Source organism: Hypanus sabinus, chromosome 16 (assembly GCF_030144855.1).
Source record: "Hypanus sabinus isolate sHypSab1 chromosome 16, sHypSab1.hap1, whole genome shotgun sequence".
NCBI lineage: Eukaryota > Metazoa > Chordata > Chondrichthyes > Myliobatiformes > Dasyatidae > Hypanus > Hypanus sabinus.
This window is the reverse complement of record NC_082721.1, coordinates 27,022,924-27,047,441: the sequence shown is the minus strand read 5'-3', so window position 1 is coordinate 27,047,441 and position 24,518 is coordinate 27,022,924. Positions and strand designations below refer to the sequence as shown.

Below are 24,518 nucleotides of genomic sequence, written 5' to 3'. Positions count from 1 at the left end.
CCCAGTTACAGGGTACACAACAAATTGGGGGCTTGTCCGGGATTTGATTACCAAATTAGGGGGCCAGTGAATCGGGATAAAAGTCCCTTACCTGATCTGGTTGTGAGATTAACCAGATGGGAAACCAGCAGAGATGGACATTGTCAAATTTTTAAAAGACCTGACTGCGGGGGCATTAGAGGTTGCCAGGAAGGCTGAATTGGTGAATGTTGTGAAACGATTAGATCTCCCAGAGGTGAAATCATCGATGAGAATGGTGGATATACAGACAGAAATAGCTATGCATTATGTATCCAAGGGTGTGTTCACACCAGATGAATTGGACCTGTTCCCTGAGAGGAAACCAGCTGAGGAGGCAGGTTCAGTTAGAGATAGAAAAATTAAAGTTGACCGTTTTTAACCTGTTCTCTCCCTCTTCCAGACCCCACCCCAATGTTGCTGTGGGAATGATGAGTGAGGAAGGAAATGTCCCCGTTCCTCCTGCTCTGAACTCTCCTGATCTGGTTCTGCTCCATTGGGTGTTGTGAATTTGGACGCACTGGCCCTGTTGCAGACACGGACGAGGCCCTAATCTAAATAACATTAACTTTTTATTTGATTATGTTTGGTTCAAGGAAGCATGAACTTTAGATGAGGCAGCTGGAAAGAGAGGAGGAAGAAAGGAAAGCTGAAAGGAGGAGACAGGAGGAAGAAAGGAAAGCTGAAAAGAGGAGAGAGGAGGAAGAAAGGAAAGCTGAAAGGAGGAGAGAGGAGGAAGAAAGGAAGGCTGAAAGGAAAGCTGAAAGGAGGAAAGAGGCGGCTGAAAGGGAGAAGGGAGAAGCTGAAAGGCAGATGAAGAAAAGGGAGAAAGAGAGGCAGCATGCGCTGGAAACAGAGAGGTTAAAGGTACAGCAGGGAAGAGACCGGGCGGCAGACCCAAATGAGGAGTTCAAGGTTAGTCGGGAGATACAGTTGGTACCTCCATTCGAGGAGATGGATGTCGGTAAGTTCTTCCTCCATTTTGAGAAAGTGGCTGTGAATCAGAACTGGCCTGAAAGAAAATGGGCTGTTCTGGTACAGAGCGTACTTAGGGAGAAGGCTCAGCAAGCGTATTTGGCATTGTCTATGGATGAGTCTAGGGATTATGAGGAAGTAAAAAGGGCTGTACTGAGGAGTTACGAGTTGATGCCAGAGGCATACCGGCAGAAGTTCTGGAATTTGAAGAAGCCCTGGAACCACACGTATTTAGAGTTTGCCCATGAGATAGAAATGTGTTATGGACGTTGGTGTGCCTCAAAAGGGGTTGTTGGAAATTATGATAAACCGGTGCAGTTAATGTTGATGGAGCAACTTAAAAGTTGTATCCCTGAAAATATGAAGACGTACTTGGATGAGAAGGAGACGGAGACTCTGTCTGCGACTGCCAAATTAGCAGACGAGTACGCCCTAACCCACAAGGCAAAGTTTTCCTCAAATAAGAATTACCAGAAAGACCGTAGGGATGGCAGAGAAAGCCCACCGGCTAAGGCAGAGAATAAGCCGGGAGCTAGTGGAAAAGGTGAGGAGGAGGAGGAAAAGCAGGCTGGCAGGAAGGTTCCTAGCTTTGTGGAAAAGTTGGTCGTATTGCATCTAAGTGCTTTGCTCCAAAGGAGACAGGGAAAGGGAAAACAGCAATCCCTACAGGTTGCATTGAGTCAGTCAGCAGATCGATGAGGGAGGCAAAGGTAGATAGAGTATAAGAGGGGCATGAGAAATTTATTTTGGAAGGGACAGTGGCTGTGAAGGAGAAGCCCCAGTTCCAGTGAGAATCTGGAGAGATACTGGGGCTGACCAGTCATTGATCCTAAGTAAGGTGCTAGATTTTGGTCCTGAAACTGGAGAGGTGGTATTAAGAGGCATAGGAAAAGGAACAGAAGCTGTACCTTTGCACAGGATCATTTTAAAATGTGACCTGGTGTCTGGACCAGTCGAAATAGGGGTGCGGTCAGAATTACCGAGAGACAGCGTGGACGTCCTTCTTGGTAACAATTTAGCAGGTGGTGACGTGTGTTCAGCAGTGAAGCTGACAAGCAAGCCTGTGAGTGCTGAGGACCCGTCCCTAGATTCGAAGATCTATCCTGCATGCGCAATCACTCGCAGCATGTCGAGAAAGGCAGCTGAGAAAGAAGTGTTTAATTGAGTCCAGTGTTGATTTGGCTGAGACCCTGTACCAAGAGGGGTTAGAGGGTGGTAAAACGGAGGATAGTGGGGTGAAAGGGAGTAAAGGAGGGGAGGTAGATCCACCCTTAGCCAAGAGGGAATTTATAAAGGCACAGAGTAAAGATGAGAAACAGATATGGCAGTTAGAAGGTCCAGGATTGGACACGGATGATCTGTCTGGCTTGACAGAGCTGTTTGCAGTTGAAGAATTTAAATGTGTTCCCGATAATGATGTAAGGGCTGTCCTAGACGAAAAGGATGCTGCTACTTTGAGGGAGTCTGCTGGGTTAGCAGACAGTGTTTTAACCCACAAGGCTGAGTTTACTCCGAAGGGGAGTTGCCCAGAGAGTAACTGGGAGGATCAGGGGAACTTAGAATTTGTAAAGGGGACTGTTATTGAAAGTCTGGAAGAGGTAGATGTCCCGTTTGAGTGTGTTCAGGGTGTGAAGGGTGTGGATGCACAGGGTACTGAACCTAGTATTGAAACTCAGGAAAAGAATGTAGTCCTTTTAGGTCAGATGGACTTGGTTCAGTGAAGAAAGGGTTAACCTTGGTACCAGTGGAAAGTGAGAATTTTCAGTTGTTTGTGTTAGAAGGTGTGTTAAAAGTTAATGATGAAATGAAAGCTGGTGATGTGAATATTATTGAAGGAAAAGGGAAGGGTGTTGTTCCTAAATTGAATAAAGAAAATTTAGAGTCTGCATTGGTTTTAGAAGGATTGACAAAAGGGAAGGGACCTTTAACTGGACAATGGCTTGTTAACAAGGTGCCTGTGAATCAATTGCAGTTTGTTTGGAAATTTAAAGATAAACAACTCGCTGATGTTATTCAAGTATGTGATTTGGAAAGGCAGAACTTGAAATGTTGTTTTGACCAAGAGGGATCATCTGCCGCTGTTAAACTGAAAACAAATAAAATGAAAGATCCTGAAGATAAAATTAATGACTTACTTAAAATTAACGAATTGTGTGGAAGTTCAGCAAATGGGCTAAGTTTGGAAACCATTGGTGATAAGATAACTCCTATGAAAGGAGTATGTGATGGCCTATTCCACATTGGTGAGCAAGCTAACCATGTGAGAGTTAAGTGGAAAAGGGACAAAGGTTGACAAAATGCCACAGGATCTGGTTTTGAGGGATTTTGACAAAGCATGTGAAAGATAAAAACACCACAGAAGATTGATTGTTTGAATGTTAAGTTTAAAAGTAAAATAGAGATTAGTATTTGCACAAACTTTTATAATGTACCACAGTATAATCACACATGTATTGGTTCACACTTTATAATATACACCTAAGCTACGAGCACAACCCTTCAGTATTTTTTTGCTAACGTGAAATAAAAGTAAGCGGTTATTAAATTGGAGTCTGTTGTTACAGGAATTTGATATTAAGATACATATTAAAGGGAGTGACAAAGTAATTGCTGATTGTTTATCTAGAAGTTAATTTGAACGTGCATCTGTATTATTTTAGTACTTAAGACAACTACTGTATTTGTTAAACTCTGTAATTCAGTCATGTGCTTTATTAGTTAATTTTCCCCCTGGTGAAAATTCCCAGAAGGATGGGGGTGTTATGAGTAATGAACAGACCTGATGGACAATGGGGTACAGAGTTAACCATTCCCCTCCTGAGAAACACGAACTATTACTGTTGCTATGCTGACCATGAGAAAGAGAGACGGAAAAACAAGCAAGAACATCGGCGACAGATAAGAGAGAGTTAACCGTATTGTGACTCCTTTATGAATTATTTACTGTTTCGCTGCAAGGACAATAGTTTGCTCATAAACATTCCTCAGTGGACTGAAGGAGTGGCCTTATTTGATGGACACAGTCATTCAGGAGTGATGGATAGCTGAGTCCCCGTTAGTAGAGATAAAAGACATGTCTGGAGAGACACCCCCCAGACACGCCAGTGGACACCGATTGAGTGTTGAAACCCACAAGAAAGGTGGGGGCTTCGAAGACTGAACCAGGAGGTCGGTCATTAAGGTTATCAGTGTTAAAGCAGGGCCAGTGGGGACTTGTGTGTGTGTCCACTCATGCCAGAGTGACGAGTCCACCACAGAAGAACGGAGAGGTCATAACTGAATGACCACACCGATACAACGGATTAAGAAAGCAAAGGAAGGTTTGCCTGACTGTAGCTGTTACATCTCGCTCTCTCTCTCTCTCTCCAATGATTACAATACAACTATAACTACATCAGCACTCATGAACTGAACTTTATACTTTTCTACGACAATTTATTTACCCCTAGACATAGATAGAGCTTGTTTATTATTGATTATTATTATTCCTTCACTTTTAGGTTTATTACTGGATTTATATGTATATTTGCATTATTGATATGGTTTTGCTTATTTTTATTAATAAACGCCTTTAGTATAGTACCACCAGACTCCAACGAATTCTTCTTTCTCTGCTGGTTAGACACCCAGTTATGGGGTACGTAACAGCGTCTTTCCTGATGCTTTGCTGCATGCTTGAGTGCTCGGGGGAGTGTGCTGATGCTTTTTTGCTGGTGGGGGGTGCCGTTGCCTTGCTGCTGCTTGTGTGTAGGAGGGGGGAGCTGGGGGGGGGGGGGGAGACTTTAGGGTTCCAATGTTTGTCATTCATTCTTTGGGACACCCCTCTGTTTTCATGGATGTTTGTGAAGATAGAGAATTTCAGGATGTATACTGTATACATTTCTGACATTAAATGTACCTATTGAAACCTACTGATTTATCATACCCCATTAAGACATTCCTCTTCGTTAGTGTTGAAGAAAAGAGCTCTAATCCAAGACTCTTTTTATCTTATCAATTCTATGCAATATTATTCAGCTCAATGGCAAAACCTTCATCAGAGATACATGTTAAGGAGCTTGCATTGTCAATTCATATTGGTATAAATGTTTTAAATAACTACCATTTTAAATGTCATAATGAAATGTGCTCACCAGAAGGCAGGATTATCTTGATTATCCTGAATGGCCAACTTTTCCACATCCGGACCCCCGTCTGCTACAAACTTTGCCAACTTCTCAATGACACTCCGGAGCTCTGGGTCCTCTGGGGGTGAAACTTTAAGCAGGCTATCAGTACTTGAGTTCAACTCACACACCCAACAGTCAACAGCCAAACAAGGTCTACAGGTGTGGATGGGTAAGAGTGGGATACAGGGAGAGCATCGGTTAAAGCACACGCAGAAGTGGTTTAATACAGACACTGTCCACAGATCCAGCTCTTAAGCCACTCTGATTTAATGGTTTTCTCTTCAGGAGACTTCCCGTAGCGTAGTACAGACAATGTTACAATACAATCATATCACACAACATTCCTTTACAACCTGTATATGCAGTTCAAAAATTGAATAAGGAACTTGGGAGAAATTTTATTACAAATAGTGGAAATTGCTACCAGAGTGTTGTTGAGGCATACAGATGAAGAGAACAGAATAGTCCAAAACGTGATGATGATACAGAAGAGAGAGAAAGGAGGCACCTATGAAGCATGAAGTATGGGGCAGGCTGTACCCTTTCTATGCTATATATTCTATACAATTTCGGTCAATCCACTTTCAAAATAATGTATTCTGTGATCTAGTCTCAAGAAGCTGGGATTGTTCTCATTAGATCACAGGAACTGAGACCTAACAGACTTGGGCTAAATCATAAATGGCTTTGCTAGCACTAATTGCTTTTTATGGCAGAGAGGTTAATAATCAAGAGATAGATTTAAGGTAACTGCTTAAATGCTTAGAGTAACAAGAGGAGTTATTTTTAAAAAGACAGCAGTCTATAGTAAACTGGAATGCACTGTATGAAAGTGCAGTGGAAGTTGATTTCAAAAGATTTCCATAAATATTCCAATGCGGTACAAGGAAGTGCAACAGAGAAAGAAGGAAATTTGACAACTGGTGAGCTTAAATAAAGAAAAGGCACAAGTGTGATGGGCTGAATGACTTTTCACTGTATGATTCTTATACAGATTAAACAAAAAAGCAGTCCATTAATCTAATTTAACCTGCATGTCATCCCCACAGTATGAGAAAGATTTCTACAACTATCTCACAACCAAAGTAACAGATATTTTAGTCCACAAATACAGAGGATGCAATGCATTTTTGTATATTTTCACATTCAGGAGGGTGGAACATAAAAATTTTACCTATCAATTACAGCACACTGAAATGTCAGAGGCTCAATGATCGATTCCTACGAGCTAAATACCATGTAGAGCTCATCTAGCATTACTCTAGAGGGCATTCAACACAGGTTCTAACTCAGATGATTTATGTTTGACAGATATTAAACAGGCAGAAGGAACTGTGCTAAATTCTGTTAATTCAAAGAAAGGTCAACTAGCACTGGATCTAGGTTTTAATCCAACGCCACAAAATGAAAAAAGGATAAATATTATTGGTCTAGACTCCAATCCTGACTAAGGTTTTGCAATTCCAAATCCTTTACACAAGATAATTCTTAAAGATGATCTCTTTTTGATTTCCTACCTTTTGGGACAGATGCAGGAGTTGGCTCCGGTGGCTTGGGTACTTGCTGACTTAGTTGTTTCTCTCGCTTGATTTCAGCTACTTTTTTCTTATAATAAAGATAAGCCCGGCTGTTGCGATCATACAAGAAGCTGCAAAGAGAAACAAGATAATTAATTAGGAATTTCGTACAGCATAACACAGACGTGCAAATTACATAATTGAAGTTTTATGTGGGAGATTTAGCCACCAGCACCCCTTTTCTTTTTTAAGGCTCTCCAGATTGAACAAATCAGATACCAGTTTGATGATACTAATCTAAGGGTTTTTTGGAGAGTAGTGCAGAAAGAGTTAGCTCTAAAACAGTGGCACATACACAGGCAGGAACTGAAAACTCAATATAGTTGCCGTACATGATTTATTTCAGCTATCTTACTGAACGAACTGAGAGATAAACAACACTTACGAGAAGGCAGGGTTATCCCTGTTGTTCTGAATGGCAAGCTTTTCAACCTCGTGACCCCCATCTGCAACGTATTTTGCCAGCTTCTCAGCGACGCTCCTCACCTCCGGTTCCTCTGGGGGTGAAACTTTAAGCAGGCTATCAGTATTTGAGTTCAATTCACACACCCAACAGTCAACAGCCAAACAAGGTCTACAAATGTGGATGTGTAAGAGTAGGATACAGGGAGAGGATGGGTTAAAAGCAAAAGGAAGCCAATACTGAGATAAGATGCATTGTTATTATTCCATATCAATACTAATTTTGTTAAGGAGAATTCTCATTGCCTTCCAACTACAAAGATACTCTACATCTGAGTGTAAAGTCAATGCCTTTAGAAACATATAAGCTAGCAGATTTCCAGTTTGATTCCTGTCTATGGGGTTACCTAATCTTAGCCAGAGGCAATCCTTACCCTTCACCCCCCGCCTCCCCACCCCAAGCATTGTGAACTCACACTATTTCCTTTTTCAATCAGTGAAAGAGCAACCATTGGAAGATGCAGTGCATGCACAACCTGAACTTGTACAGCAGGGGCAGGGTGAAACGTGACTGTGATACGTCCAGCAGGAACAGCCTACGGATGCAAAATTCACTACCAAGCTCATTACTGCCACTAATCAAGGACCCAGAGGGGAACCACAGACTGAACCCCAGGAAAAAAACTGGGACTCAGGAAAGATAATAGAAAACCGGAGGAAATAAATGTTTCTCATCATAGCTGAGACAGCTTTGATTACAGAGCTGTTCTCCTGATATTAATCATATAAATAACCTGCTGGAGCTACGTACTTTCCTGAATAATAATCCAATCAGGAGGAATTCACTTCAAGAAAATCCCACACGATATATTTTTTAAAAAAAACACGTTGTCCAAGTGTAAGTCCCCAATTCATGCTTAGCAGTCCACTTGCATTGTGTATTACAAAGCCCAGGATGGCTCATAACACTGAAACAGGCAGAGCACTGAAGTGTTGACATGCTGGCAAAGCAAGACATACTGTATGTAGCTCATCTGTGCACAGCAATTCCCCCTTAACTTAGGGGCAGGTCTTCTGCTTACTGCATGAAGAATCTCACCCACCCTGTTCATGGACTATTTATCCCACTCCCATCATGGAAGAGGCTATGTAGTATCCACACCAGGGCCACTGGACTCAAAAACAGTTACCTTTCACAAGCTGTAAGGCTGATCAACACCTCCACTCACTAATTCACCTCACCACCACTACTTTATCATTTTGTCAGTCATATTATGTAAGGATACTCCTGTACCTAGAGACACTTTATGGACATACAATCAATATATATCAATGTATTTATATTTTTTGATTTTCTGAGAAAAAAAATAGGGCTCATAATCTTATCATGTTTTTTGTTTGTGCTGCATTGGATCCGAAGTAACAATTATTTTCCCTTAACTCCAAGTGGAGTCATCGGGACGCTGTAATGATGGCGTTTTTTTTTAGCAGGCTTTCTTGTTTTTATGATGCCAAGTTGCTAGCTTGATGCACCGATGGAAAGTGTGCAAGGGAGGGAGCCGGCTGGATTTGAACTCGGGAATCTTTGCTCCGAAGTCCGGCGCTGATGCCACTACGCCACCAGCCGGCCTAACAATTATTTTGTTGTCCTTTAAATTTTTGTACTGGAAATTAAACAATCTTAAATAGTCAGAGAATTATAGGATCGTTATGACATGCATGAGTACGTGAGTCCGAGAAGAGTAATCATGCGAGTTGTGTTCTCGTTATCCCTACAGTCCTGCAAGTATTTTTCTAGTGCCAATAAAATTCTTTTGAAATGCAGTGACTGATTCCATTTCCATCACCCAAAGGTATGTCAACTCTAACACCCTGGTGGTGTTCCTGAAGTTTAAGTCAGGAGATTTGTCACTTATAAGACCATCAAACAGAGGAGTAGAATTAGGCCATTCAGTCTATCGAGTCTGCTCTGCCATTCCATCATGGCTGATCCTGGATCCCACTCAATCCCATACACTTGCTGTTTTGGATTTACCCACAATGAAACTGTGGACAATCCTTTCCGCGAATTTGTAGCCTAGTTCAAAGCAAATACTAGACAACCAGACTGTCAATCCTTGTGCAGTCCTGAGGAACTGCACATTATTGGAGCCATCAATTGAGATATTAAACCAGGCCTCATCTGTTCTCTCATTTGGTATAAATTTGAAGGCAATCAGAGAATCCTCACAGCAACCAAGAAATAGCAGTATGAACTAGCCACAATACTCTGCTCCACCTTTCATCAAATACTGCCGATATTTCAGCACAAGCGCTTTTCCCAACACTATCCCCAAATATCCAGAAATCTATTTTTTTTTGTTAAGAATAAACTCAGCGATTATGAGTCCGTTACCCACACAAGTCAGAATGAAGAAATGTCTTCTCACTTCTCTTCTAAATGGCCTGCCCCATAGTCTGTAATTATGCTCCTTTGTCATGGGAAACTTTCTGTGCCTTTAGCCCATCAATTCCTTTAAGTTTTTTTTGTAAGTTACATTGCAAACTCCTCTTATCCTTCTAACCATTGAAAAATGTAATCCAGCCCAGTCAATTTCTCCTGGTATGGCATGCTAGGCCAACAAACCAGTTTTCTGAATCTTTGCCACACTCCCTCTATAGAAAATGATAAGGAGACCAAACTTTTTTTCCTGTAATGTACCTTAGATGTAATTGTATCTTACAATTTTCCCTACATTATATTACAACTGCCATAACCTCACCCACTCATACAGCTTGCTGAGATCTCCTTAGAGCCTTTTTACATCCTTCTTGTAATCGCACAGCCACATCATATCGCATTGTCAGCAAAGCTGTAAATATAACATTTAGTTCCTCTTAGCCACATCATTGATATATATTGTGAATAGCTGGGACATGAGCATCCTAAACTATTCTACTTGTCAGAACTTGCCAGCCTGGGAACAATCTGTTTATTTCTACTTTTTGGGATTTTTCCAATAATCAATTCCCAATTCATACCTTTCCTGGTAACCTCTTCAAAAAACTCGAATATTGGTTAGACACAACCTGCCATGCACAAAGCATGCTAATCATCCCCAATCAGCCTACATCTATCCAAATACTCATACAGATGCAAGAATTGTACTTTTTCTCGTCAATATGGAGGACACCATTTAAAAAATCACAATCTAGGTTCAAAGAAGTATGTGAACCTGTGGAGTAATGCCTTCCACAAAAGCTGTTTGGAGTCAGGTATTCCAATCAATGAGATAAGATTGGAGGTGTGGATTGTAGAGGTGCCCTGCACTATAAAAGAGATACACAAAGTCAGGTTACTGACAGAGCCTGTTCTTCTCAAGAAAGATCTGTTTATGTGCACCATGCCTTCATCAAAACAACTTTCAGAGGCCCTTCAAAGAATTGTAGAGATGTATAAAGCTGGAAAAAGCTACAAAAGCATTTCTAAAAATCCGAGTGTTTATCAGTCCACAGTAAGAGAAACCGTCTACAAATGGAGGAAATTCAGAACAGTTGCTACTCTCCCTAGGAGTGGGCGTCCTGCAAAGATCACACCAAGAGCACAATATTGCAATGCTGAAGGAGATGAAAAAGAATCCAAAGATAACAGCAAAAGATTTGCAGAAATCTTGAGAACTGGCTGAAGTCTCTGTTCATGTGTCCACTATAAGAAAAACACTGAACAAGAATGGTGTTCATGCAAGGGCACCCTGGAGGGAACTGCTGCTCTCCAAAATAAACATTGTGCACAACCAGGTTTGCTAAAGTACCTAGATATTTCACACTGCTTCTGGGATAACATTCTGTGGACAGTTGAGAGACAAAAGTTGAACTTTTTGGCAGAAATGCACACCACTACACTTGGAGGCAAAAGGGCACTGCACACCAACACCAAAACCTCACCCCAACTGTGAAACATAATGGAAGGAGCATCATGGTTTGGGGGAACAATGAATTCAAAATTGTATCAAGACATTTTACAGGGGAATGTCAGGGTAGCAGTGCATCACCGGAAGCTTAATAAAAGTTGGATAATGTAACAATACAATGATCTGAAAGGCAAGAGTAAATCAAAACAGAGTGGTTTAAAAAAAAAAGAAAATCCGTGCTTTGGAATGGCCAAGTCAAAGTCCTGACCTTAATCCTATAGAAATGTTGTGAAAGGACCTGAAACAAGCAGCTCATGCAAGGAAGCCCACCAACATCACTAACTTGAAGCAATTTTGTAAGGAGGAATGGCCTAAAATTCCTCCTCGCCATTGAGCAGCTAGAGGAAATGTTTGGTTTGTGTTATTACCGCTAAAGGAATTTCTACCAGTTATTAAATACAAGGGTTCACATAGCTTTTCCAGCCAGTACTGTGAATGATTAAACAATGTGTTCAATAAAGACAAGGAAAGTACAATTGTTTGTGTGTTAAAGTTTGGGCAGGTTGTGTGTGTCTATTATTGTGACTTAGATGAAGATCAGACTACATTTTATGAGTAATAAATGCAGAAAACCAGGTAATGCAAAGGGTTCACAAACTTTTTAATCGGTCCTTTAGAATACCTTCCAATAACTTTCCCATTACTGACGTCAGGCTCATTAGCCGATAATTTCCTGATTTATTTTTAGATCCTTTCATAAACTGCGGAATATTAGTTATCCTTTAAACTTCCAGAACCTCACCTGTCACTAAGGATGATTTAAATACCCCTGCTAGAACCTCTGCAATTTCTTCACTTGCCTCCCAAAGGGAGTGAAGAAACACCCTGGGGATTTATCCGCCCTAATTATTCTGAAGACAGCAAACACCTTCTCTGTAATCTGATAGGGTCCATGACCTCCCTGCTGCTTTGCCTCACTTCTATACATTTTGTGTCTGTCTCCTGAATATTCACAGATGCAAAAAGAACCCATTTAAGATCTTTCCCATCTCTTTTGGCTCCACGCATAGATTAGCATTCTAATTTTCCACACCACCAATTTTGTCCCTCTTAACATACCTATATAATCCCTTAGGATTCTCCTTCACTTCGCCTGCTAAGGTAACCTCATGGCTTCTTTCAGCCCTCCTGATTTCTTTCTTAAGTATTCTCTTGCATTTCTTATACTCCTCGAGTATAAGAAATGTCAGAGAATTCCTACCTGCCTATACCTGCTATGCAATTCCTTTTTTTTCTTAATCAGGGCCTCTTGAAAACCAAAGTTTTCTAAACCTTTTATTCTGACATGAATATACAAACTCTGTACTCTCAAAATTTCACTTTTGAAGGCCTCCGACTTACCAAGTGCACCTTTGCCAGAAACCAGCCTGTCTCAATCTACACTTGCCAGATATTTTCTAATACCATCAAAACTGACCTTTCTCTAATTTAGGGTCTCAACCCACAGACCAAACCTATCCTTTTCCATATTTACTTTGAATATAACAGCATTATGATCACTGGATGCAAAGTGTTCCCCTACACCAAATTCTGTCACCTGCCCTGACTCATTCTGTAATGTGGTGGCATCCGTTGGTCTTGAGAGACCGTGGATCTATGCCTGGAGTTTCCAGGGTGCAGGCCTGGGCAGGGTTGCATGGGAGACCGACAGTTGCCCAAGCTGCAGGCCTTCCCCTCTCCATGCCACTGATGTTGTCCAAGGGAAGGGCACTAGGACCCATGCAGCTTGGCACCGGTGACGTCGCAGATGTGTTGTTAAGTGCCTTGCTCAAGGACACAAACACGCTGCCTCAGCTGAGGCTTGAACCAGTGACCTTCAGGTTATTAGTCTGACACCTTGCCCACTAGGCCATGCGCCAACACATTCCGTAATAGCAGATCAAGTATCGCACACTCTCTCGATGGGACTTCTACGTACTGATTAAGGACATTTGACAACTCAATTCCATCTAGTCATTTTATGGTATGGGAGTCCCAGTCAACATGTGAAAAATCATCTACTATAATAACCTTATGTTTCTTGCAAGTCTGTGATCTCTACAAATTAGTTCCTCTAAATCCCACGGGCCGGTGGGTGGTCTATAATATAGCCCCATTAAAGTGCTCATGCTTTTCTTATTCCTTAGTTCCACCCATAAAGCTTCTCCAGTCTGTCCTTACTGAGCACTCCTGTGACACCACCCCTCTCCCTTTAATCCCTCCTGCTCTGTTGTGTCAAAAACACCAGAACCCCAGAATATTGAGCTGCCAGTCCTGTCAGAGACCTGACCACTGTCTACCTTCTGTGAGGTCACCCACCCCTCACCCAGTATCCAAAGTGCTATACTGATTGTTGAGGGGGTGACCACAAGGGTGCTCTGCATTGGCTGTTCAATTCCTTTCCCCTTCCTGACTGTCACCCAGGCTCCTGTGTCCTGCATCTTGGGTGTAACTAATTGTCTATATGTCCTTTCCATCATCCCCTCAGCCTCCTGAATGATCCAGAGCTCATCCTTTTCCAGCTCCAACTTCCTAACGCGGAGTGTTAGAAGCTGCAGCTGGATGCACTTCTCACAGGTGAAGTTGTCGGGGACACTGGAGATCTCCCTGCCTTCCCACATCCTGCAAGAGGAGCAGTCAACTGTCCAGCCTGACATCCCTTCTGTTCTAACTGTGCAATATAAAGAAGGAAAACAATAAATAAACTGGGGGAAGAAAATCTACCAATAAGTTTTTTTGCCTTCTCTCACTCAAGCCTCCCTGCGCTGAAGGCTCAAAGAGCTTCAAATAACCACTAACACTGTCCACTCCAAATATGGCTGCTCCACTTGTCCCTGCCTTATTTTAGTTTGTTCTTTCAATCAATCCCGATCGCTGACTGAATATATTAGTACTATTCATATTAGCTGTCAACTAGAATTTAGGACTCTAGAAAATATTGTGCAATCACAGAAATACGCCTTAAGTACAGTCTTCTTGATAGGCTGCCATATTTCTAAAATGTGTATAAGGTACTAATGTTGAAAAAACAAATCAGAATGCTAAAGAAAATGAGTAAACAGTAGGTGTGGCGGGAATCGAACAGTATCCTCACTTTGTGCCAAGTCAAATTTCTGGCTATTTACTTGCATCACAGCACAAGTCAATAATTTCAAGAAGATTAGGAAAAACACAACTGGTTTCTCTGCAAACCTCCCCGATTTCCAAACCTCTCAAATTTCATCCAGAATCTTTACTCAAATCATGACAGCGGCTACATTCTAATATAGTTTTGTAGTTTAGAAAAATTCAACTTACCTTTAACTTCTGCCCACTGTTCAAGATCGTCATCCTCCTCCTCCTCATCATCATCATCCGGTGACTGGAAGACGCTGGGACGGCTCGCCACTGGCGTTTGCTTGGCATGGGTGTAGTTCTTCATTTGGCCTAAAGTGCTGCCCAAAGAACTCATCCCCAGTCCTGGTCGCTTCCCAGTTAGAAGCTGTCTCTTCTGTGACTGTGTTCCAGAAGTACTGGTGGTGTTGCTGCCATTACCAGTTGGTCCTCCTTTTGGGGAAGAAAAAGTGTCCAGGATCAACTGGCCATCGACACCAATCAAAAGCAACAACCAAGTTGTACTTAAAATTGCCAGTCTACCCACTCCCATAACCTCTGCTGTAAAGTTAACCTTTAACCTTACCTTAAATCCAGGATATAAAATTTCAAACTCCAACCACCCAATTTTAAAAAACGAATATCTAATTAGTATGATTTTGTGACAACTAGTTCCTTTGTTCATTCTTAAATTAAGCACGCTGGCAAAGTAGAGCAGCTGCAGACTTCAAAGGAAGTAGAAATAAATAGACTTAATAAAATTACGTTGCTCTGAAGTTCCTGTTAAGTTCATTTACAATGTAAATTGGCAAAGTGAAATTAGTAGTGGTAGTAACAGTAGGCCTCTGTTAGTCTCAATGGAGCATGGATTTGCACCTTGGAAAGTTTCCAGAGCAGGGTGGAGTTTCAAGATGGCGACGTAGACATCTGCCTTTTAGGCGCTCTTCATTTTTTAAGCTATAACCACACTTTACTCAAATCTTTTCGTACTTAATTACATGGGTTGATATTTACGATTTATTTCTCTTTTTAAAAATAACACTGGATTTAATTTTTTCAAACTTAAAATGTCTGTACCTAAGAAATCGTCTAAAGACCCTATAACTCTCGATGCAATCTCCAATCTTCTGGATACTAAACTTGCAAGTCTGGAAAACAAACTTACTGTGAAAATGTCGGAGCTTGAAGAAGTCGTTAAATCATTTGATATCAAGCTTCAATCGCAGGCAGCAGTTATTGAACGCCATGAAGAAAAGTTTGCGGCTCTTGACAAGATAATTTGTGAAAAAATACGAACAATCGAAACTTTGGAGGAGAAGGTACGATCGACCGCTAAAATAGTGGAGCAGTATAAGTTTAAAATCACCGATCTTGAAAACCGGTCTCGCAGACAGAATTTGCGTATTATTGGATTTCCCGAAAATCTCGAGTCGGGTGACTTAACTGAATATTTCTCTATTTATTGTGGGAAATTTTTGGCGAGGACGCTTTGCGGGTTAAACCTACTATTGATCGTGCCCACAGAGTTTTGAGATTTTCGGCTGCGAAAGACAAGCCACGAGCTGTGATTGTCCGTCTCCATTATCCTTGGGAGAAAGAGCTTTTAATTCGATTAGCTCGTCAGAAAGGTATGATTTCTCACAGAAACAACAAGTTTCGTATTGTGGAGGACTATTCATTCGAGGTAATGAGGGCGAGAATTGCTTTTAAACCGGTGATGGCAGAGGTTCATTCGATTGGACTTAAACAAGCTTTAAGATATCCAGCGAATCTCAGAATTACGTTGAGCGACAACAGTCAGCGTTTCTTTAATACTCCGGAAGAAGCGAAGAAATTCATTGAAGAATATCGCTCTTCTAGTCCAATTTGAACTATGTGTTATGTGGAAGAACTTTTGGAGAGAAGACGCCATTCCGTTTTAGGCTTTAACTTATGAAGCTGCGGTATAGCTTTTTATTTCGGTCTGTAGGCCTGTTTTTTTTATTATCATGATTTACAGATGCTTTTTTAACTTTACTATAATGTCTTTTTTCTTAATTAATTTTTTTCCCCTCTGGATTAGATATACATGTTAAGACTTTGTAATAATGATTTATTTTTTAAGATGTCGTTTCTTCTTCCCATAAGACTTTGCTTTCCGTAAGCGTTTATTTGCCTGTATTTGAGTATGGGACGAATGTTTTGAATTTTTGAACCATTTTTTTATATATATATATTGTAGTGGTTATTGAACCCTTTTTTAATTCTATTTTGATAACCTTTTTTTAAAAAAAAAAGATTGGTGAATTTACATCTATATTTTGTAATATGGTCCTTTCAAAATGTCGTTTCTTCTTCCCATAAGTCTTTGTTTTTGAAACGTCATTTCCTTATATTTGAATATGGAATTTTTTTTTAAAGGCATATTACACTATTTTAAACTTCAATGGTTATCCTTTTTTTTAATGATTTTTTGCTTTTTTATATTATTTTTTCATTTTGATTGATATATATTCTTTCTGTTTACAACCCTGTATTTATATCTGGGTGTTATATAGTTTCTCTTTTCTTTCTTTTCATGAAGTCGCCATCTTGAAAATGGGGCTAATATTAGTGTTAGTTTGTGCGCCTGCCGCTTGGCTTTTTTCCGTGGGGTTGGGGGAGGGGGTAGGGATCTTCTTTCACGCTTTTGCTTTTTATTTTTTTACTTTTAGTTTATGGGCCGACTTTAAATTATTAATACTGTTGAGGTGTCATGTTCTCCGGTTGCTCCTGAATCATTTTTCCTTCTTCCTGAATTATGGGTTATGTGTCTTTTTAACCTTTTATGATATATACAATTAATATTGGCATGATGGATAAGTCTATTAACTTTATCTCCTGGAATACTAATGGTTTAAATCATCCGATTAAACGTAAAAAAATATTTAAAGTATTCCATAGACTAAATGCTAATATTATTTTTGCACAGGAGACCCATATTAGGAGGGAGGATAATCAACGATTTTTTAGGTTCTGGAAAGGTCAACAATTTCACTCGAATTCTACCACCAAAATTAGGGGTGTGTCTATTTTTATAGACCCTTCAATTTCGTTTACACATCATGAAATTATTTCTGATCCACAGGGCAGATTTTTGTTGATAACTGGTTCACTTTTTAATCGAAAAGTGGTTCTAGTTAATATTTATGCTCCAAACTTTGACTGCCCTGAATTCTTTAAACGTTTATTTACTTCCCTTCCTAATCTAAATGAATATATGTTGATAATGGGTGGAGATTTCAATTGTTGTTTGAATCCTTCAATGGATAGATCTAAACCTATTCGAATTCTTCTTAATTCTTTTATGGTTGATTTGGGAATTATTGAAATATGGCAGTTTTTGAACCCTAAAGATAAAGAATTTTCATTTTTTTCACACGTATATCACAGTTATTCTAGAATTGATTATTTTCTTATTGATCATCATTTATTAACAGATGTTATTGATTGTAAATATGATTCTATTGCTATTTCGGATCATGCACCTTTGAAGTTATCTATCAAGATTTCGGACTTTTCTAATAATACTAGATCTTGGAGACTTAACGCTACTTTGCTTCAAGATCCAAAATTCATCACCTACATAAAACAGCAAATTGACTTGTTTTTCTCAACCAACTATACAGAAGAGATTGACAGAGGAATACTTTGGGACTCTTTTAAGGCTTTTATCCGTGGACAAATTATCTCATGTTCCGTCGGTAAAAGAAAACAAAGATATTTAGATATTGCTTTATTAGTGGATAAAATTAAAGAAATTGATAAGATTTATTCCGTGACTCCTACCAAGAACTTTATAAGAAGAGAGTTGAGCTTCAAATGGAGCATAGCTTATTATTATCTTCTTCAATTGAGAATCAATTAATTAGGACCAGGGCTCAATTTTATATCCATAGTGATCGAAGTGGTAAATTATTAGCTAACCAATTAAAAGCTATCTCGACTAAGCGACAAATTATTAAAATTCGTAAACAAGACGGCAATCTGACTACTGATCATAAAGAAATCGATAACACTTTTCAAGATTTTTACAAATCTTTATATCAATCAGAATTTGACGGCGATCTGTACATGATGGATAACTTTTTTAACAATTTGAATATTCCCAAACTGACAGATGAAGATCGTAGCTTGTTTGATGCTCCTATCTCTTTGGCCGAAATAGATATCTCATCAATGAATTCAGGGAAAGCTCCTGGTCCTGATGGTTATATTATAGAATTTTTAAAAACTTTTTCTTCTTTGCTTTCCCCTTGGTTATGTGAAATTTTTAATGATGCATTTGTTAAGAAGAGATTACCTCAGTCTTTTTATGAAGCTACGATCTCTCTAATTCTTAAAAAAGATAAGGATCCCACTTTATGTGCATCTTATCGCCCTATATCACTATTAAATGTAGACTCTAAGATTCTTACAAAAATTTTAGCTATTAGGTTAGAAAAGGTACTATCACAGATTATTTCAGAAGACCAAACTGGTTTTATTAGGAATCGGTATTCCTTTTTTAATATTAGAAAATTGATTAATATAATTTATACTTCATCACCCACAATTCCAGAATGTGTTATTTCACTAGATGCTGAAAAAGCTTTTGATAGAGTTGAATGGGTATACTTATTTAACACTTTGAGATATTTTAATTTTAGTCCTAATTTTATATCATGGATCAAACTAATATATCATAAATCTGTTGCTTCTGTTCTTACAAATAATTACAGATCTTCTTTTTTTCAATTATCTCGTGGTACGAGACAAGGTTGTCCCTTAAGTCCTTTATTGTTTAATATTGCATTAGAACCTTTAGCCATTGCTATTCGTGAATCTCCTAATATCTTTGGTATTACCCGCAATGAGAAATTATACAAGTTATCACTTTATGCTGATGACTTGTTGTTATATATTTCTGATCCTGACAGGTCTATTCCCGCTATTTTATCCTTGTTGGCTCAATTTGGTAGTTTTTCTGGTTATAAACTAAACTTGGATGAGAGTGATTTATTCCCTTTAAACGCGCAAACTTTATTGAATGAAAGGATACCATTTAAAGTTGTTGATGATAACTTTATCTATTTAGGTATAAAAATTACCAAGAAATATAAAGATTTATTTACATTGAATTTTTTACCTATGCTTTATCAAATTCAACAACTTACTACAAGATGGTCTCCCTTATCCTTATCATTAGTTGGTCGGATTAATGCTATTAAAATGATGATTCTACCGAAATTTTTATATTTATTTCAAGCTTTACCAATTTTTATTCCTAAATCTTTTTTTGATAACATTGATTCAAAAATTTCTTCATTTGTGTGGCAAAATAAAAATCCTAGGTTAAGTAAAAGGCAATTACAAAAATCTAAAAAAGATGGTGGTTTAGCTCTACCTAACTTTAGATTTTACTATTGGGCGAATAATATTCGTAACTTAATTTATTGGAAATCAGATTTGGATTCACCATTGTGCCCACATTGGGTAAATTTAGAATGCAATGAGGCACAGGGATATTCTCTATTCTCCGTTCTGGGTTCTTCTCTTTCTGCCGATTTAGTTAAATTCAATAAACAGATATCCAACCCTGTTGTCAAACATACATTACGAATTTGGTTTCAATTTCGTAAATTTTTTACTCTGAAAAACTTTGCTCTTGATAGCCCTATTTTACTTAATTTTTTTTTCAAACCTTCTTTGACAGATCAAGCTTTTAGCATACGGAAAAGGAAAGGTATAAAATGCTTTCGTGATCTCTTCTTTGAAGATAGTTTGATGTCTTTCGACCAACTTTCCAACAAATTTGAGTTACCTAAATCTAACTTTTTTAGATATCTACAAATTAGAAATTTTTTACATAAAATTCTACCATCCTTCCCCAATTCAACTTCAATGGACTTTTTAGATATGATTTTTACCTTAAATCCCTATCAGAAGGGATTAGTGGCATTTATTTATAATATGATTATAAAGATACAACCAGAAATATCAGGTAGAATTAAACAAGAATGGGAAAAAGAACTTCAATATAATATATCAATAGAAAAATGGGAAAAAATTTTACAAATGGTTAATTCTTCTGCTATATGTGCTAAACATGCTTTAATACAATTTAAAATTGGACATAGAGCTCATATGTCTAAAGATAAGCTTGCTCGATTCTATTCTCATATTAACCCTCAATGTGACAGATGTCATTCAGATGTGGCTTCATTGACCCACATGTTTTGGTCATGTCCCACTTTACATAACTATTGGAAGGACATATTTGCTATCATTTCCTCAATTTGGAATATCGATTTACAACCTCATTTTATTACTGCAATTTTTGGTATACCAAATGAGGATGGTAATCAGTTTTCCCCTTCAATTAGACGAATGATTGCTTTTGTAACATTAATGGCCAGAAGGTCTATATTACAAAATTGGAAAGAAGTAAATCCTCCTACCACGTTTCAGTGGTTCTCTCAAACTATTTCTTTTCTGAGCTTGGAAAAAATTAGAAGCACTATTTTTGACTCATCAATTAAATTTGAAGAAACTTGGGGACCGTTCATTCGACATTTTCATATGAATTAATTTGGCCTCTTCCAGACCTTCTCTCTACTTATTCTTGTTCAGGTATGGAGTTCCGGAGTTTTTGGCACTATCATATACAAATAAACTGTTATTATTGACCATGTTAGTTTAGTTTAGTATTTTTTTTCTTAATATATATTTTTTGCCTGTATTTTTATAATTTTTTCTTTTTCTTCTGACGATTATTTTTATTTTTTTCATATAATTATTATAGACGATTGATAATGTACTATATTTTTCTGATGATATTTTAGTAGGATATTGTTATCCTACAATTAATTCAATTTCAAGTCTTATGCATTTATAACCTATTCATTATTATATTATGTTTTTTATATATATATGAAATTCAATAAAAAGATCGAAAAGGAAAGTTTCCAGAGTACAAGCCTGGGCAGGGTTGTATGGAAGACCGGCAGTTGCTCAAGCTGCAAGTCTCCCCTCTCCACACCACAGATGTTGTCCAAGGGAAGGGCATTAGGACCCATACAGCTTGGCACCGGTGTCCTCACAGAGCAAAGTGTGGTTAAGTATCTTGCTCAAGGCTCAGCTCAAGCCTCAGCCAAGGCTCGAACTAGCGACCTTCAGATCACTAGACAAACGTCTTAACCACTTGGCCACATGCCAACATGAAGTGAAATTATATGTTACTGTGGAGTGGAGTATGTCTTTATGTAGGTGCACAAGATAACATTTTACAGCCCCTCAAGCTTTTGTTTCAATTTAGTAAATTAAACCTACAACTAAACATATATACATATCAGCTTTAAAACATTAAAACCTTAATAAACCTTATTTTCAATTTTGAAATTTTAATTGAACTCCTCAAAACCAATTTTTTTCTTATCGAGGTTGGAGAGGAAGTAAAGAACTTCAATTTTCTACTGCACTACAGATGGACTTCTATTTACAAATGAGTTACCTTCTATAAAAGTAATCAGAAGCGAAAATTTTTCAACTGAGAAAGAGAAACTTTGTTCATGTTACAGGACTTAAAGATGTCAAAACAAAAAAGAAGAAAATTCAGTACAAATATCTAAAAATATGGGAATAACAGAGTATGCACCAAAGTTTTTATGGGTCTTGACAGAGTGGGCACTCCTAAGAAAGAAACTGGAACATGAGGGCTACCACCTTGAAAAGAGTCTCGAGTCTTTGGAGCTCTCTTCCTGAAAGGCCAGTGGAAGCTGAATTTTCTGAAATAGATTCTTGATAAGCCAGGGAATGAAAGATTTTGAGAGTAGGCAAGAATGCAGGGTCCAGTTTGCAATCAAATTAGGTCAAACAAACCGAATGGGTTTACTCTTGCTTCTTACTTGTACATCAGTATGGCACATGGGAGATGAGGGGCATAATTTTTAGCTGGTGTCCAGATGATGCTGGGAGTGGTGACTCTGAGCTTGATAGACAGCAGTGCTGATGGCAAGGGCTCTTGCTGTTACTGTACTTGTATGGCTGGTGTAAGCAACTTAAAGGTCATATGGCATAATTTTACTCCTTTATCTTATGGTTTTAAAGTTCTTTGTAGCAAATATAGCATCTTCCATTATGCGGTCACACCTAATGCAGCACCCCATATTTGGGAACATCTTTGAAGAAGGTTTTATCAATGGAACAAAATGCCTTTAAAACCTTTTCATAGTAAGCTCTGCCTGTTCTTTTGATTCTTGTGTCCTCGATTACCCAAACTCTAATAGATCCTAACTTGCGAGCACTGTGCTATGTGATTCTAGTACTTCCAAGTCATCCTATTTGCTATGTCAAGCCCAGCTTTATTTGCCAATGTGATCATGTTTTTATGGAATGTTTTTTGGGTACACAAACTCAAAGGCTATGCACATACCCTAGCTATAATTTCCTCCACACAATATTCACTGTTCCTTGGGTTTCAGTATTATAATAGTGGCATGAGATGTTACAGGCTGACTGCATAACTGTGTACATGGGAATGATAAAATTACAGAGTTATATGAAATGCGTGGAACAGAAGAGTTTTATGTATTTTACACTGGTTGGAAGAGGCCTAAGCAATTGAGTGGTCTATGTCTATGTTGCTTTAGTCCCCAATTTGCACTCCTGCTCAATATGAAGAAACAATCAGATTATCAGTGCTCAAACACCTCTTACCACATGCCAGATCACAACCCTACCATTGCCTTCAGGTCAGCCGAGACTCAATTTCCACAGGACATTGTCAATCCACAGTCTTGAACTTTATAGTCCCACAACCCTGTAAAAGTTATTTCTACCTCCTCCCCAAAGTTTCATAGGCAAGGCAATCTTGGTGGACTAATGTTTTAAGAGGCTCTTGTTCCACAGAACTTACGCTTCCTTTATTCTTCTTGTTCTTTAAACGTACATACATAACTCCATAACTTGGTCAAAATGGATAAACTTGGTCTCCACCTTAACACAGGTGTTCAGTTTGCATCACTTCTCCTCAGCCTCTCTGCAACTTAAACTCACTTATTGTCTCATCTATCCATCTGTGATGAAAAGTCATCCACCTGAAACATGTAATCAGTTTCCTTCTCTACAAATGCTGCCTGATCTGCCGAGAATCCCAAGTATATTTGAGTAAGATTGTGATAGTTTTTTTTGAGTTGTGAACTAAGGCAGGCATTGTGGTGACACAAGTATCCCAAACGCTGATCTTTCAGCGTAACTCAGAGCTCCACCACATCCTGCAATCCAAACTCTCCTTACCTGAACTTGCTTTCTCTTTCTGCATCTTTAGGAATTCCTGCAGGAAGCTCCCATCATTGGCAAATTTGTTGGATGTGTTCGTTTCATCATTATCCCTGCAAAATAATTAGAATAACAATGAATTCCAGACAAAACAGCAAAAGAAAATATAGAAAGGGCCTTAAAAGTATAGTCTCGGCCCGAAATGTCGACAGTGCTTCTCCCTATAGATGCTGCCTGGCCTGCTGCGTTCCACCAGCATTTTGTGTGTGTTTCTTGAATTTCCAGCATCTGTAGATTTCCTCGTGTTTGATATAGAAAGGGCTTGATATAAAAGTTTCAAAATTCAACTACTAGATTGCTCTAAAATAGGCTATGAATTGAGTAAACCTCAGGGTGTGTGTGTCTCTCTCTCTCTCTCTCTCTCTCTCTCTCTCTCCCCCCCCCCTTCCCTTTCTCATTTGTCCACTCTCTTTCAGATTCTGCTCTTTCTTCTCCAACCCTTGACCTTTCCCATCCACCTGGTATCCCCATTGTTTAATTCAGGCATCTTCACATTTCTCTCTCAGTCCTGAAGAAGGGTCTCTACGCGAAACGTTGACCGTTTACTCCTTTCCATCTAATACGAGATTTGATATTGATTAGAAGATAATTTGACTGATGAACCTAAATGTGGATTTATTAAAGGGAAATCATACTTGACCAAGCTGTTAGAGTTCTTTGAGGAACATCTTTAAGTAGAGGAGGGAGAATCAATACATATGGCGCAACTGGATTTTCAGAAGGCTTTCTTAAAAAGATCCCAAGCAAATTACTTAACAAGATTAGATCACATGGAACTAAAGATATTGGTATGGATTGTTAGTTAACAGGTAAAAACAAAGTGTAGAAAGAAACACATTCTTTGAAGATAGGCAGGCAGTAACTAATGAAGTACTGCAGGAATCAGGGATAGGGACCTGGATATTCAGTTTATAACAATGATCTATTTTGCTAACGCCATAAAGTGCTCCCAATGGCATGTGCCTCACATAGCTTCTGACAACCAAGTCAAACTCATGGCTTTCATGTGTGACTTAGCT

The 24,518-nt window shown here is 38.8% G+C and overlaps 1 protein-coding gene across 1 annotated transcript in view; it reads right to left on the bottom strand.

The window, feature by feature from the left end:
- sugp1 (SURP and G patch domain containing 1) overlaps positions 1 to 24,518 on the bottom strand; it is a 50,192-nt gene that overhangs the window by 10,232 nt on the left and 15,442 nt on the right. The window contains exons 3-7 of the mRNA XM_059991387.1: positions 23,458 to 23,552; positions 14,368 to 14,616; positions 7,125 to 7,248; positions 6,680 to 6,810; positions 5,127 to 5,250 (exon numbers count right to left, since the gene is read on the bottom strand). Of these exons, the coding sequence (XP_059847370.1) occupies positions 5,127 to 5,250; positions 6,680 to 6,810; positions 7,125 to 7,248; positions 14,368 to 14,616; positions 23,458 to 23,552 (723 nt within the window). The remainder of the gene's footprint in view (positions 1 to 5,126; positions 5,251 to 6,679; positions 6,811 to 7,124; positions 7,249 to 14,367; positions 14,617 to 23,457; positions 23,553 to 24,518) is intronic.